The sequence below is a fragment of the Lissotriton vulgaris genome, chromosome 5 (assembly GCF_964263255.1).
Source record: "Lissotriton vulgaris chromosome 5, aLisVul1.2, whole genome shotgun sequence".
NCBI classification, from domain to species: domain Eukaryota; kingdom Metazoa; phylum Chordata; class Amphibia; order Caudata; family Salamandridae; genus Lissotriton; species Lissotriton vulgaris.
In genome coordinates, this window is record NC_141693.1 from 1,990,175,064 (window position 1) to 1,990,192,167 (window position 17,104).

Here is a 17,104-nt window from a genome sequence, read left to right on the forward strand (position 1 = left end):
ATAAGGGAAAAATAAGAGAACAGGTCCCCAAATCTGAGCGCCAGGAGAACCTCACTGTTAAACACCGGCTCAAATTAGGTCCTGATGACAAGATACTACTGAGCGCCAGGGGAACCTCACTGTTAAACACCGGCTCAAATTAGGTCCTGATGACAAGGTACTACGAGAAACTCACACTGCCTTCCTCCTCAACTAAAGATCTAATTCGTGCCCCTCACACCCACCCTCAACGGGAACTCACCCGGTGACTGAGTTCAGAGCATCTACGAGACTCCTGCTGCGTGAAAGATATGCAGAAAAAAACAGCTTGAAAAAAGTAAATATTCCTAGGAAATGCAAGATAAGATAAAACGTGAAAAGTAGCAGGGATTGCATCAGACAGGATTACCTTTCCGCAATAAAGTTTACGACATGACTGTAAGCCCAACTTGTAAATAGACTTTTAATCACGGGGTTGAGACCCAGCGTCCTCCCTCCCTCCCCGCGTGAATCAGTGGAGGGGCAGGCGCTGCGAAAGCCTCCTCACACCAGCTGGAGGGACTCCCCGCCTGGAGCTGGTGCCCCTCCCTCCCTGGGCACAGGTAACGGTGCCCCGCCCTTACAGACAGCTCTGAGTGCCAGCCAATGAGGAGAGGGTCCCCCTCCCCCTCCTGGTACCTGTATGTCCTGCCGAGCCCACTCCGAGCACAGGAGCTGTGCCTTGGACCCGCGCCCGCCGCCATGCGTGCTGCACTCACCTGTAAGTACCAGCCGCCCATGAGGGGGTTAATACTGTATAACACTGTGGCTCCCACCATGTGTATGTGTAGATGTGTTTGCATGCGTGATTCGCATCACTTTAGGATGGTCCATGGTTTTAACGACATCTGCCTGTGGCCAAAAGAGGCAAAGATGTGATCCTGGCTCAGCGGAATCCGCCATTCATCCTTCCGAGGACGACACCGATAACTGGAGTAACATTAATCTCCGTTCAATCAATAAAACAATCAATAAACGACGGATTTGTAAAGCGCTTCTTATTACCCTTGAGGGTATCCAGGCGCTGTGTTACCGAGAATGATGCGAAACAGCGAGACGTGCAGACGGTGCAGCCACCCGGTGCATGCATTGTCACTTTAAGGAGCCCGCTGTGGAGGTCAGAGCTCACGTCGCAAGCTTCGATGAAAGGAGTGCCGCATATTTTTGCAGGATGTGTCCAGCGGAAGGCAGGGTGGTCTCCCCCACTCTTGGGAGCCCCCTCTGGGGGAGGCTGGAGGTGGAACAGCGGCGTGCCCCTGTGCACAGATCTCACGGATGAGCAGCGGGGCTCACACAGCTCCTGGTGAAAGAAAGAGTGAAGCGCTGTTCACCTCTCAGGCGCACAAGTACTGCCGTGGTCGCTCTCTGCCTCTCCCCCCTTTCTTCGTCTCCTCCTGTTTTTCTTTCGTTTTCTCTCCCTCTCAACCTCTCCAATCTGATCTGATTTTTTGGGGGCCCCTGCTTTTTGCGTGAGCACGTTTGTGTGAGTTTAACATACTTTGTTTATTGCGTTTTTCAATATATACAAAGCAGACGGGAACAGATATCAAATTGCCGTGTCTGGATTACTTATCTGATACATATATTCCGTTCTTTTATTGTATCAACCAAAAGCATGCTCTGTCTGACTAATCGGATGAGTTCTACGTACTTTGTTTATTTTTTTATATAAGCTTACTGACTGGTGTATAAAATATTATTGCTACCCAGCTTCAACTGTGTGCACGAGTCAGACATGACACCAAAGCAAGGATTTTCCATATGTCCATGGTAACGAACTTTACATCTACGTAACCGGCTAGTCAAAGACAGCACCGCCCCCCTCCACCCCCATTCCTGGTCTGTCAATATGCTCAGGGTGGCGCTCTTCGGATGTGACGCGCTCGCGCTTTATAATTGGGGTCACACCCCAAACGTCTACTTCTAACTTGTCGCTCGAAACCATTATTATCCGTATTTCCTTATAAGGCCGGGTCTGGTGGCTCAGTGGACAATGTGTCTATTGTGGGGGGCCCTGAGCTCGACCTCTTGTCACAAGGTTCAAATCCCGGCGGGTCCACTCCGCCTTTAATCCTTCTGCGGTCGATAACATGAGTACCGATGGGTAATAATAAACATCTGCTATTCAGTTCAAGTTCAAGTTCGGAGATTTGTATAGCGCTCTACTCACCCATAGGGTCTCAAGGCGCTTGAGGGAGAGGGGCTGCTTTACTTGTCGAATATCCAAGTTTTTAGTTGCTTTCTGAAGGCGAGGTGGTTCTGTGTAAGGCGGAGGTGGGTGGGGAGAGAATTCCAGGTTTTGGCCGCAAAGTAGGAGAAGGATCTTCCCACCATGGTGGATTTGTTGATGCGCGGAATTGCGGCGAGGGCTTGATTGGACGATCGTAGTTGGCAGGAGGGGGAGTAGAAGGACAGGCGCGTGTTGAGGCAATCGGGTCCTTGGTCGTAGAGGGCTTTGTGTGCGTGGGTGAGGAGGCGGAACGTGCTAAAATACACCCAGCGGGAGCTTGACAAATACTGGTTATGTTGTTGCCTCGGTTACTCCCCATTCCCTTCATACTTTTATATTGTTCTGATTATGCTAGCTTCAATTAGTACACAATGTGTAATACAATTCAAAATTGTTTCAAACAGGGTCCGTACGTGTTGCCCAGGGCCCCGAAAATCCTTAACACAAAGTACAATCAATTTACCGGAAAACAGCTCCAGCGATGCGAACCCCAAAACCCTGTAAACATCATTGTTTGTGATTCCCCCCAAAACCCGACCGGGAACACAGGCTGGGGAGATGGCGGCTGTACTGGCGCTTTTATGAATGACGTGTGTATCTGTGCCAACAAATTAATATCCACTCGGCGGTCCTAAAACCGGCTCACATAAGGATTAAAAACACACCTTAGAAAGAGGAGAGAGGATATATACATGTTGAATATATATGTCACTAGCTTACCCGTCGCACGTTGCTGCGATCTCAGAAGAAAGGAAATTTAAGGAAACTTGTTATGATAACATTCAATTTACATTGTGTCATTTTTTATTGAAACTTATTCATTTTAATATGGAAAACATTTCAAAGTGTTGTTTTAATTCTGTTTATTTATTCGAGTGCTTGTCGATACACAGTATTTTTTGTTTTTCATTCTGGCGCGTACACGAACCGACACGTGAGCTGGCCACATACAGTTGTCCATGTGAGAAGCACGGATTCTCTAAATCTAGTCCACACACTTGCAGCGATTGTCCTTGTGCTTTGTTGATGGTCATTGCAAAAGCGAGTCGCACCGGAAACTGTAAACGTTCAGTATTGGAAAGATTATGAGGGCCCTGAGGTGCCGTGGGCCGCTATTTAACACATTTTGTTTTGCCAGAAACCTTTGCGGGAGTGTACTCAATAACTTTTATTATATATATATTTTTTTTATTTAAAAAAAATGTTTTGGGGGCAGAAACCTTCGCGGGATTGTACTCAACAACTTCCCAAAGTTTCATGCCGATCAGATGAATGATGTAGTAATGCATAAAGGACAAACAGACATACATTCGTTTTTATATATGTAGTAGATATATTACCCCAAATTCATATTATGGCAAGTGGAAGGAATTAAACATGCGAATGGTTTTACTTTGTATTCTTCAATGCATGTTTCTGCGTGATTTGGCATGTTTTAATTACTATGTGGTGAAGCAGCCCTCGGTGTCCGAGCCCTCCACTTTCTGAAAGGTCTAGGCCACGGTACATACTTGTGATACAGCGTGCACTGTCTGCAAAACACATCGAGTCGCTTCAAATGGACCCAAAATGCATTGGATCACTTTCAGCTGTGGCCTGAAAACATCTTTATAAATAAAAGAGCATTTTCGGCAAAATCAAGAGGTCTAGCCTTGGCCAGCTGAGGCAGTGTTAATTTAAAAAAAGACCTTTTGTAGCAAAGAGATGCCACAAAAAAAGAAGAAAAAATAAATAAAAAAAGGAGAAAAAAAAATCTAACTCCTACGGACGGCCGTCCTACGTAATAAAAATTGTAATTATTAAAGAATGGTATAGAATTTCAATAGAACAGCACGGGTGTTTCCGAGCAGGTACATTTCCACACACATTGGTGTAAAATGACTCTTATTGGCACAAAATTGTCCTTCGTATATTATTTTCACCCGCCAAAGAACGCATGTACCATGGGTCCGCCCACTCCTGTGATTGGCTTTCATGCTCTGTGAGTGACGTCACTGTTCTTCCTTGTCGCAGGTAGGCTTATACTTTTTTATTTGCCATGCTCTTTTTTTGTTCCATTCCTTATTTTTTTTGTCACCCTTGTAATTTTAAACTGTTTTCAGATTACAAGCCCACTCGTACCTTTGCATTTACACAAATAAAAATCATAGTTTGCTGTTAGGTGCATTAAAATTAAAGTGTTTCTTTGCCTACTCCAAGTAACCTGTCTACTGGGAAGCACCCATACTGTTCTCTTAAATGTATTTGTGATGGTTATTTTGAATTCTTTAGTTGTAAACAATTAATTTCCCAGCACAAGACTGCCACAGTTAGATGGTGGTAACATGCTTTCTTTTCCTTTTTAATTAATTTTTAATGGCAAATGCTTCAAATGAAGATTAATGCAATCATCTCAGCAGTTGGCCAAGACCAGGCCTATTGGCTTTGATAGACACTGGTGTGTATTTGTGTTTTTTATACAACGCCGTCGGCAGCTCATGTGTAGACCTCCTCCCCCTCCTCTTGAATTTCGCAAGAAGCTTTTTAAATAAAACTTGGCGCTAGTTCGGCTAAACACACACCTGCTCAGTGCCAGGCTGCGCTCAGGCCTCAGGGGTGATAGGCGCTATAAAAATACAGGTAACATAAGGTACTCTGGAGCATGGGCAGGTGCACACGGCAGGGCCAATGAAAGAGGCTTCTTCCTGAAGCAGTGACGCGCCACTAGTGAATCCCAGTAGTTAGCCAGGATCACTACATGGGTGAGTCACACCTACTCACAGCAAACTGAGTACTTTTCAACCTAAGCCTATCCTGCGCGCTCAGAACCCTGGGACATTTGCTAGAAATGTTTCCATGAGCCAGGAAGGCTGGGTCCTTTCAGGAGACAGGGCTCCGTGCCAACACAGCCCCAGGCACTTTACACACACTTTGCACCTTCCAAGACACACACACGAGTTTCGAAAGGTGCCACCGGGGTCCTAGGGCGGGTTCCAAGACTCAGCGGCTCAGAAATCTGGTCGCTGCTCAAACCTTAAACACGCGCTCAGCCCTGACTATTTCTTCCACCCATTACACCCGCAAATAGCATGTGCAAACTAATGCATCATCATCGTAAAGCCAGACTACATGTCTCACCCGAAAGCTCAGCCGCCAGAAGTGCGCACAACTCACCCAGTTGTGTCCCACACTGAGACATGCATGGAGCTCCGGTGTTCACGGTGGCACAAGGGTTTTCACAACGCTCGCACCTCTGTGGTTGCACAATCTAGCTCCAATTATTACAAAACACCAGCTCTGGTTGCTGCACAGGTGCCAAGTTGGTTTTGTATAATCATCAACATGTAAGAAATATTTGAATCACACTGATCATTATCCTATGAGGACCATTACATGTATCAAAAGAAACAATACTGTACATAAATCATGAAATGAATAAACTACAGCACAGCCCACACCTGTTGAACGACAGCCCTCACTGCCTCAAGACAGCTAGCCGGAAAACCAGCACTATTAATGGAACAATGGTCGGTCATATGATCCACATAGGGCTTAACGATTTCCATGCAACAGATTATCTGCACTGTCCCTAATAATTATTAATTCATGCGTTCAAATCCGATACAAACTTTTTTTTTTTTTTTTATTTCAGTAAAGAAAGTTTTATGATCTGTGTCCCTACATACAAGAAGTCTCATATCGCCAGGAGCACACGCCCCTCATCTAGGAAAAAACACCGGGGGGATATTCTCAATGAAGTGGCGGTGAGAGGCGTTGTCCTCCTTGGCTTAAAGCCTCTCTCCGCCACTTCGGAAACGCGAGGCTGCACCCTATTCTCAAGAATGTGGTGCCGCCTGGCGTTTCCCCCTGCGATGGCGCTAAGTTTCACGACTTAGCGCCAACGCATGCACCCTTGCACCAGATTGCAAGGGTGTCTGTGTGCAGGGGAGGGTGGTTCATGTACAGGAAGGTGCAAAATGTGATGCAGCACACGCTACAAAATTCGTTTTATTTATTACATTATTTACTTACCTCCAATTATCCATATTCCGCTGTTAACCATCCCCCACCCTGCCCCTCACCTGCACCGCCTCCCTGCCGGGCCGATCTCTTTCCAAGGGCCGCGACTGTCCATGCCTGCTTTGTGTATCGCAACCAATCCCACGCATTCCCATGGGAACGCTCATGTTCCATCCATGGGAAGCTCCTTGGAAGCAAAGCCGCTTTATATTACTTTAGGGGTTCTTTCCAGCACAAACAAAGCATTCCATTGGAAAGTAAACCCAACTTCTAAACTTTGCAAATCTTTGTGGGGTTCAAAATGTTAATACTTTTGCCCATTTAGTACTTAAGATGAACAAGTGTGTTAAAAATATATAGGGCCTCATTTATGAGACTGTGTGTCACTTTTACGCCGATGATGCATCACTTTTTGTGACGCACCAGTGGCGTAAAAAATGCGCCTTGTTGCGCCATATTTACAAAGTGACGCATCTAGGTAGATGTTAATGTTTGTCTTCACCATATGTTATTAATTTTTTTTAAATTAATTCATCTATTTTTTTTTGGGTAAAATGGATGATATTTCCTGAACACACAAAAACTCACAGGTAGTTCACAATTTGCGTTTTGAACTAATTAAAGGACATTTCGGTGCTCCCGATCATCTGTATTTTTGACACTGGGAGTTTATTTGTAAGCGCATTTTTACTGCAGAGACAATATATGGGCAAAGAGTAAATGCATTTAATGTCATGCGCGCTAGCGGAATTCCGCTCGCACGCTGAGATTTTTAAAAACGCACTTTACGTGACGAGCTGGGCTCGTCATCAGCGTGCGAGGAGGCTACGCCATGACGAGCCCAGCTCGTCATCAGCGTGGAAGGGGTTAAAAAAGTGAATATTATTGAAAGATGTCCAGCTTAGCTTAACAAAAAAATTCTCCACGATCTGTGGCTCTCCTCCGCTTGGTGTTTCCTCTGGAGTGCATGTTAACCTCAGCCTGAACTTTGCTATCAAAGGAAACTTCCTTGTGAAGGCAAAAGTTGATAGTGAACATAGGAGTAGAAGACTGAAACAAAGAAATCTGTGTTGTGGACAAACTGGGGTGCAGCCAAACCACACCGGTGCCCCAATGGCACGGAAATTGCTTGGGGCGCTATTAACAGCAATATTACGAGTCTTGCCTTGAGCAAAGGGCCACAAGAATCCGTCTTTGCGCACCCAGTTGCCACATTTTTGTTCTTATTTCTGGCACTTTTCTCTGCGTATATATAATACGTTAGGTTTTTTAATGGGAAAAATAAGCAGAGACAATTCTATGACGTAATTTATGAGATTAGAGACAAAAATAACTCGCAAGATACTAACCTACTTGCAATTACATATAGCATTGTAAGTACAAATATTCAGGTAGATTCCTCAAAGACCCGTTTTGCGAGTCTTTAATAGCGATTCATAAGGAATCGCTATTACAGACTCGCAAAACGGGATTCATGTAGGAATCTCAAAATAAATTGCGATTCCTACACATTCCTTATTTGCGATTAGCAAATTGCTAATCGCAAATAAGGAATGACTCCCCATTCTTTCCTATGGGCCTATAGGCCCATAGGAATGAATGGGGAGTCATTCCTTATTTGCGATTAGCAATTTGCTAATCGCAAATAAGATAGCGATTTCAAGGGTGCCAGGGGTGTCCAAAGGACACCCTGTAGCACCCCTGAAAAGCAAATTTACACAGGTGTTGTGCACACACATGTCCAAAGGACATGTGTGTGTGTAACATGCAACAGAGAAAAATGCACTAAAGTGCTTTTTTCAATTTTTTCGCAATTTACCACAAAGTCAGACTTCGTGGTAAATAGCGACCAAATATTACGAATTCGCAATTTCAAATTGGTTGATGAATTGCATTTAAGGAATCTCTAATAGGGATTCCTTAAATCCAATTCCTCGCAAATATGCAATTTCGCAAATAGCGATTTTTGCATTTGGGATGATGAATCCCAAATGCAAAAATTGCACTCGCAAAGGGCCAGATTCTCAGAATCTGGCCCTTTGCGAGCACAATTTAGCTTGATGAATCTACCTGAAAGTTCCTTTAAAACCGTTATTTCTGTCTCACTTAGCATTTTAAGTCACAAGTGGCAATTCTGAAAATGATTCTGGGAGTGATACACTTGTTAATATAATGACCACAAGATTTTGAACAACTTCCTTTCACTAGTGTTGGAAAGTCTGCCGTTAGTCGACATTTGAAGCAGGGCATTTTGATGCAAAGTTTGCACTTTTTGCTGCTGCAATACCTCTGAGGACTTCACAGGAAACAAAAGGAGCAGAAGCTTGTGTTTCTAGCATTGTTGCGTGTGCAGTAATTAACAACTGCAGTCTGGAGCCTCCCTCGTTTGACACTATCCCAACCCCAGCGACAAGTGACCCGGAGATATGACACCACAGGACAAGGCGCGCAAATCCTTGTCACGAGAAATAACAGGGTCACGAGACTCCGCTAATGAAGTCATAGCAACTGGTGGAGAGAGCCAATCAGGGAAAGCAACAATCTGTAAATGAGGATATAATTAGCAGGAAAAAATAACAAGGTTTGGTCGGATATACTTGAGAAATAATGAAAGCAATGACTGGGTTCCGAGGACGACCCAGAAAAAATTAGAGCAAACAGTGAGCAACAAAAATACCTAATTAGCAAAAAGTGAATCTGCCTTTCTCAGACCCCCCAGGATATAGCGGCTTTTGTAAAAATGCTGCAATTTCTACAAAAGTGCCGATTTCGCGGGCACTTTTGAAAAAATCCCGGCATTTTTACAAAAGTGCCGATTTCGCGGCAAACCGCGAAATCGCGAAATCCTGGAGGGTTTGCATAGTTTGCATGTATTTCCATTTCTTTCAGGGAGCAGGAACCCTGGCGAGAACGCTTGTTTTTTCTTTTATTGTCTGCCCCTAGGTTGGCTCCACAGAACAGGAGACCCTTTCCCTGCCGGTTGTTTTATAGCAAGAAGTTTGGAAACGGTGATTGTAAAATGAAGAAATATTGGGAATTTCAGCCCAAATAGATCCTGTACAATTCACCCACTGAGGTAATTCAAAAGCCATTTACAGGCAGAGGAAGCTTTGTTTTTGTTTTTTCATTGTGTCACGTGCCAGCTTACGGCTTAATTACAATGAGGTGCCTGCCACACAGTGCAGGGATGTTTAGAAACTGCCTTTTTCAATGGGAGCTTGAGCTGCAAGCGGTTTCAGCCCGCTGCACATGTGCCTATTGAAAAATTGATGTTTTCCAACCGCACCGTGTGCGGTCGCATCCAAATAATGCGGACGGAACCACCAACCTGAGGTCGGCCGGTTTCCAATTTGCAACGGTGTTAGTCAGAGGCATATCTGACCGATATTGTATGAGGGCCTCAGGGGCGTAAAAAACGCCCCCGCAGGCCCCGCGGTGCGGGAGGGGCCTCTCTCTCCTCAGTTAATGAAGGGGGCCCGGCCCCCCACCTCAGCTCTTCTGAGAGCTATGAGAGAGGCTTCCCTCGAAAGCAGGTGCAGGCTGCAGCCTGCTCTGAGCCCCTCGCCCCCCTCCCTCGGACTGAAGAAAAACAAAGTATCAACATTGAAAGGGTGAAAGGTAGAGAGGAGAAGGGTGCAAGGCAGAGAAGAGATGGGTGCAAGGCAGAGAGGAGAAGGGTGCAAGGCAGAGGGGAGAAGGGTGCAAGGCAGAGGAGAGAAGGGTGCAAGGTAGAGAGAAGGGTGCAAGGTAGAGAGGAGAAGGGTGCAAGGCAGAGAGGAGAAGGGTGCAAGGCAGAGGGGAGAAGGGTGCAAGGCAAAGAGGAGAAGGGTGCAAGGCAGAGAGGAGAAGGGTGCAAGGCAGAGGGGAGAAGGGTGCAAGGTAGAGAGAGGGTGCAAGGTAGAGAGGAGAAGAGTGCAAGGCAGAGGGGAGAAGGGTGCAAGGCAGAGAGGAGAAGGGTGCAAGGTAGAGAGAAGGGTGCAAGGTAGAGAGGAGAAGGGTGCAAGGCAGAGAGGAGAAGGGTGCAAGGCAGAGGGGAGAAGGGTGCAAGGCAGAGGGGAGAAGGGTACAAGGCAGAGAGGAGAAGGGTGCAAGGCAGAGGGGAGAAGGGTGCAAGGTAGAGAGAGGGTGCAAGGTAGAGAGGAGAAGAGTGCAAGGCAGAGGGGAGAAGGGTGCAAGGCAGAGAGGAGAAGGGTGCAAGGCAGAGGGGAGAAGGGTGCAAGGCAGAGGGGAGAAGGGTGCAAGGTAGAGGGCGAGAAGGGTGCAAGGCAGAGGGGAGAAGGGTGCAAGGGGGATGGTGATAAAGTAAAAATTGTGCCCCCCCCCCCGGAAACATTTCTGTGGACGCCTATGGCAACACACACTACTTTGTGAGAGAGAGTGGAGAGAGAGTGGAGTGAGAGAGAGAGTGGAGCAAGAGAGAAAGAGAGTGGAGAGAGAGTGGAGAGAGACAGTGGAGAGAGAGAGTGGAGAGAGAGAGTGGGGAGAGAGATACTGGAGAGAGAGTGGAGAGGGAAAGTAGAGAGGGAGAGTGGAGAGCGAGAGTGGAGAGCGAGAGGGGAGAGAATGAGTGGAGAGAGAGAGAGAGAGTGGAGAGAGAGAGAGTGGAGAGTGAGAGTGGAGAGAGAGTAGAGAGAGACAGTGGAGAGAGACAGTGAAGAGAGAGAGAGAGAAAGTGGAGAGAGAGTGGAGAGAGAATGGAGGGAGAGTGTAGAGATAATAGAGAGAGTAGAGAGAGAGAGAGTAGAGAGAGAGAGTGGGGAGAGGGTACAGACAGTGGAGAGACAGTGGAGAGAGAGACAGTGGAGAGAGAGAGAGTGGAGGGAGAGAGAGTGGAGAGAGATAGAGAGTGGGGAGAGAGTAGAGACAGTGGAGAGAGAGTGGAGAGAGAGAGAGAGTGGAGAGAGAGTGGGGAGAGAGTGGAGAGAGTAGAGAGAGAGTGGAGAGAGCGAGAGTGGAGAGAGAGTAGAGAGAGTGGAGAGAGTAGAGAGAGTGAGTGAGTGTAGAGAGAGAGAGAAGGGAGAGTAGAGAGAGAGAAGGGAGAGAGAGAGAGTGGAGAGGGAGTGGAGGGAGAGTGGAGGGAGACAGTGGAGAGAGATTAGAGAGAGTAGAGAGAGTGAGAGACAGTGGAGAGAGAGACAGTGGGGAGAGAGAGTGGAGAGAGTGAATGGAGAGAGAGAGTGGAGAGAGAGACAGTGGAGAGAGGGAGAGTGGAGAGAGAAAGAGAGTGGAGAGAGAGAGAGTGAGAAAGTTGTTAGAGAAGAGAGAGGAGAGAGAGAGGAGAGAGAGTGGAGACTGACTCATACAGAGTCTGAATACTGACTGACGGAGAGACAAACTGGCTGAGAAACTGACAGAGAGAGAGAGAGAGGCCGAATGACTAACTGACTGACAGAGAGAGAGCGAGAGAGAGACTGACAGACTGACTGACAGAGAAACTGACTGACTGAGAGAGAGCGAGACAGACTGACAGAGAGAGAGAGAGAGACTGACTGACTGAGCGAGAGAGACTGACTCATTGAGAGAGAGAGAGAGAGAGAGAGAGAGAGAGAGAGAGACTGTGATGGAATTTGGGTCAAAGTGTGTATGAAGCTATGCAATGCCTCTTAAGCTTGCTATTGTCTACTAATAAAAATGTATTATCAAAATTTGCTCTTTGTAGTTGCATCTGCTTTTGAAATACTGCATTGTTGCTTTGTCTAATGTTTCAAAACGGAAACGAGAAGGAGCAGTGGATGCACTTTTGTCAAAACTGAACGATGAGTGGGCCCGATGTTGTATATCATGACATGAGTCTGCGTCAGGAAACCCACCTAAAATTGGGCAAACTTCCCAGGTCTACTGATGGCAGGGACCCTGTAATGAATGGACCACCACCTTTGATAGCCTGCTGGCAGACTAAGCCCAACCTTTAACTCCACCATCCAGTGTTACTTATAACGGCTGCACTGGTGACAGTGGCGTAACAATCGCCCGCATCCCCTGCAGGATGGCGGGTCGCTGTCCTGAGAGCTCTAGACTGGCATGGAGGATGGGAGGGGGGCCCCCTCCATGTAGTTTGCAGGGGGGCCCCCTCAAGTTTCGTTACGCCACTGGAGGGCCTTCATGTCATGCTCTCTCTGCCTTGCAATGTGTCCAGAAAAGACATGGGCCACTTTTGGGAACTGTGCAGAGCAGCATTTCTGTGTGAAGTTCCATTCTGCACAATTATAACTGAGTCCAGTGTTCTGGTACTCAAACTTGCTGGGTACAAGAACATCAAACCCGATTTTACCAGCCGAAAAATCCAACAGTTGGACAAGGCTGCATTTTAGCTGGACACCTGCTATGACCTCTGCAGAAACTTCAGAAAATGCTGCCAACGTTCGCCACTCCTTTCTTCACTCTCCTTCCTAACCCCCTCTTCCCACCCCACTTTATAAAAGCCACCTGCACACGTTTAACACCTGCAGTAGACCAGGTACTACATGTGTATGTTAAACCCCACAGAAAAGGGAATACCACGCAGAAAACTTCCTGGTAAATTCAAGTGTGCACAGTAATCCCTCATTCTCTGTCATTTATCTAATAATTGTACAGTACTGGTGGGTGGGCTGTTACTGCACAGTACTGGTGATTAGTTGGCACCTCACCAATACCATGCAACTAGTAAAAAGATCTACTTATAGGGCCTGAGAATAGATCAACAGTGATGAACGCACCCCCCCACATCTACAAATAGACAGCAGAATTACTTCATCACACCCTAACTTCGGCAAAAAGCACAGGAGCCTGTTCACAGAGGTATACACATGAGTAGACCTAGAAGTTTAAGTTTACTCTTACATGTTTGAGTAACTTTGCTACTTTGGGCAACTCACAATTTCCAAGTGCAAAGTTACTCAAAAGTATAGACTTACATGTCACCACCCCCTTGAATTTAGAGGGCAGGTTTTAATTTATGAGTAATCGTTACTACAGGCGAAAAAGGAGCACAACACATGGCCAGTCACTGATATGACAATACCCACCCACAGAAAATAATGCAAGCAGGTACTCCCCATAAGAAATAATATTACATTAAAATAATGAATTTCAACTATTTAAAAATATATACAAATTAAATTGAATGCTAAAAAATTTACATATATGATTTTTAATAACAGCATTTTCCAATCTTGTTAAATGTAAAAATAAATGGAACTTTTTAAATGAAAAACATAAATACATTTCAATAAATTCCATACATACACTATGTAATTTGTATTACAAGATAAATACACATTTTTTTGTCTTGAAGTGAGAATTTTTTATCGTTAAAAAATACATCTAATTAAATATATTTTAATTAATTTAGTAATTATGTAAACATAAGTTAATAAAGTTACTAGAAGTGCTGTTTCACATATGGACCATGGTCTGTGCCACATGAGTGGAGATCTCCATATAGTAAATTATGAGGAAAAGTGTAAAAGCTTCTTAAACTTTAAAAAGAAACATAGAAAACACATGATAATATAAAATATTATTGTTAAATAATTGTTTGTATTCATTTTAATTTTAGAATAATATAAAAACACAGTATTAATAACTTAAATGTAACATTTAATTATTTTGAATACATGCAATGAAATTAAAATTATTTTACTGAAGTTTGAATTCTAAAAAAAAACTAAAATACAAGTTAATTAACTTATCTATTAAAAATTATTGAATGTGATGCACAGAGTTAATTAAAGTAATTTAATTAAGTTTAAAAAAACAATGCAAAGTTAATTTTTAAATGTAAAATGTTTATTAAACTAAGTTACACTTATATTTAAAAATGGGTTTTAGACTTTAGATAATTTCTTGTAACATTACATGTATTTATGTTTTTAACTAATTTAATTCATTTTAATTTAAAATAATTTTTAAATAGTTTTATTTTAATTCCATACCTCCAAGTACTAAACATCAGGGGTTAGACCAATGCATTTTAGTGCTGGTCTGTGTTTCCTATAGGCTGCACACCTGTGCTCACGCTCAGATTAACTTCCATCCCCGCCCAGTAACTTTCTAGGAGCGCGCGTGCCGCTCCAAACACGAAGTGAGGTACTGAGTGTACAGCCACAATAATAGTTCAATCGGGAACAGAAATGTGGCCTAACGGCTAGAGGGGTTGACCTCATAGCTGGGGAACCAGTTTTGAGTTTCAGCAGGGACGCTCAACATCCTGTGATTCTGGACAAATTACTTAATATCCCTGTTCCTAACAAAATGAATGTGTCCATCCGTAGCACAACTGGTGCTAATGTAAAGTGCTCTGATACCCTCTGATTGATTACGCGCTATATTAAACCTAAAAAAAATATGCTCTTTGAGGTCACATGTTGTGCAGCCATGCACAAGAGGTGTTGTCAACAGATTTCCCAGCATGTCATCTGAGGCACTTTGTAATTCAGCCTCGCTGCTTTGGATGGCCATTAGTTGCTCCGAGGGTCGTAGCTAAGGGGACACTTGACTTGCCTAGGCCTCAAAAGGATACCTGTTTGGGTGAGGTAGGAGAAGGGTTGCCGCCTTTCCTGTGGAAAACTACTGGCCATTTGTTGTTGTTTTAAGAGTCTGCAAAGGACCCGACATGATACTAAATACGACTTTAAACAATCTTGTATATATTTTTTCTCAGGGATCGTTAACACGGCTCTAGCACACATTTCAAAATGCTTTCTATTTATATTACTGTTTGTAGTACACACAGACCAGGTGTCAGGCTGGAGAGCCACACAGCACATATTCGAAAATAAAGTGCGGTTGCGGCTCGATGAAACAGGGTGCAGACCAGCAACTCACTCATTGAATACAATATGAGCAGGGAATTGCTGCATGGAATAGATTTGTTTCCAGCTTCAGAGTCTGCACGGGGAAATATTTTCCCAAACTGCACAGTCGATGGGGGGGGTGAAGGGGCTGGCAGGCTGGAGGCTATTCTGATTTGATTGATTTGATTTGATTTATCATTTTATAGAGCGCGCGAATGCCAATGGGCGTCTTGGCGCTATGACAGTCAGAGACTTCTGGGCCGACAGTACAGAGTCTAGCAAGCAGTGAAGAGCCAAGTTTTTACTGCTTTTCTACTCAACACTTCCCAGACGGGCTTCAGAGCCAAGGGACAGACTGATTTGCATATAGCCAGGTTCTGAGCTGGGATGGGGCATTGAGATAAATAACGGTGATGGATCAAGCCCTGATCTTTGGACTGGGTAAGAGTGGCCTGTTTAACTCAGACCCTCTGTTCATCACCACCCCCTTTTTGTAAATCGTTTTTGGCCACTATAGGTGTGGCAGGGTATACTCAGACATGAGTCCCTTTCTCACTGCTCCATCAGGATTCAAGCAAGCCGGGCCGAAGAAGGCTGAAATGCCAGAAACCGGTCCCCGGTAGCTTGTCTCCTTTCTGGTGAAGAATTGGCTTGGTAGTTTAGTCTGCCCTGTTCCCATTATGCACTGGGCCAGGGACAGACTGATTTGCATATAGCCAGGTTCTGAGCTGGGATGGGGCATTGAGATAAATAACGGTGATGGATCAAGCCCTGATCTTTGGACTGGGTAAGAGTGGCCTGTTTAACTCAGACACTCTGTTCATCACCACCCCCTTTTTGTAAATCAGAGCCAATCACAGCACAGAGACAACCTTCATCGCAGCCACAGGTGACATACGAGCACCACTCAACAGAGGTGAGGCGACCTCCTAGACCTCTCCATAGCCTTCGACACCATCTCCTACCACTCATCCAAAAACTCCGCCAGATCGGAATCACGGTCAACAAACTCAAGTGGATAGTCCTTCCTCATGGGACTCACCCAGAAAGTTTACCTCCCCCTTCCACCTCGCCCCCCCCCCCAACACATTATCTGCGGAGTTGCACAAGGCTTTTCCCTGAGCCCCACCCACTTCAACATCTGCATGACCCCACCTGCGGACATCGTAAGAACACACCATATCATCGTCTCCTACGCCGACGACACTCAGCTGGTCTTTTCACTATCAGCAAACCATACTCAGACAATCGACAACTTACACAATTGCATGCAGAATGCATGGATGAGAGACAGCTGCCTCAAATTAAACACAGACAAGATGTAAGTGCTGGTCTTCAGCAGAGACAACACCCTCTGCAACGACTCCTGGTTGCCCTCGGAGCTTGGACCCGCCCACCCTACCCAAAGACCAGGCATGCAATCATGGCATCATACTGAACAACAAACTCCCCAAAAAAAGCCAAATAAACACAATCGCCTCAGCCTGCTTCCACACGATCTGGCTATTTCGTAAGATTTTCAGACGGGTCCCCACAAGCACAAGGAAAACAGTCACACAAGCCCTCATCAGCAGCCGACTCGCCTACGGCAACGCACTCTATGCAGGCACCTCTATGGAACTAATGCAAAGTCTCCAAACAATCCAGAACGCAGCAGCCAAACTCATCTCTGACCTTGCCAAAAGGTCACACATTGTTGCCCATCTGAAGGACCTCCACTGGCTCCCTGTACAGAAGAGATGCCAAACTTCTCCTCAACCGCACTTACAAGGCACTCCACAACATCAGACCCCGTTACTTGAACCACCGTCTGACCTTCCACCAACCCACGAGAAATCTCCGCTCTGCACATCTCATCTTTGCAAGCACACCAGAAATCCATCACTCTTGCACCGGAGGACGCTCCTTCTCCTATATCGCAGCCAGATCCTGGAACTCCCTTCTTCTCTATCTATGCACCGTCCCGTCGATGACCACCTTCAGGAAGAAGCTCAAGACCTGGCTTTTTGACTGACACAGCTCACCGGCACCAGGATACCCCCGGGGTGATTAGCAGTGCTGATTGATTGATTGACACGGA

At 45.4% G+C, this 17,104-nt stretch overlaps 1 protein-coding gene across 1 annotated transcript in view; it reads left to right on the top strand.

Annotated features, from left to right (window-relative positions):
- The first annotated feature begins 536 nt into the window (after positions 1-536).
- The window catches only part of LOC147717961 (histo-blood group ABO system transferase-like), a 598,569-nt gene continuing 582,001 nt past the window's right edge, over positions 537-17,104 (top strand). The window contains exon 1 of the mRNA XM_086924737.1: positions 537-739. Coding sequence (XP_086780863.1) covers positions 625-739 — 115 coding nt within the window. The 5' untranslated portion in view covers positions 537-624. The remainder of the gene's footprint in view (positions 740-17,104) is intronic.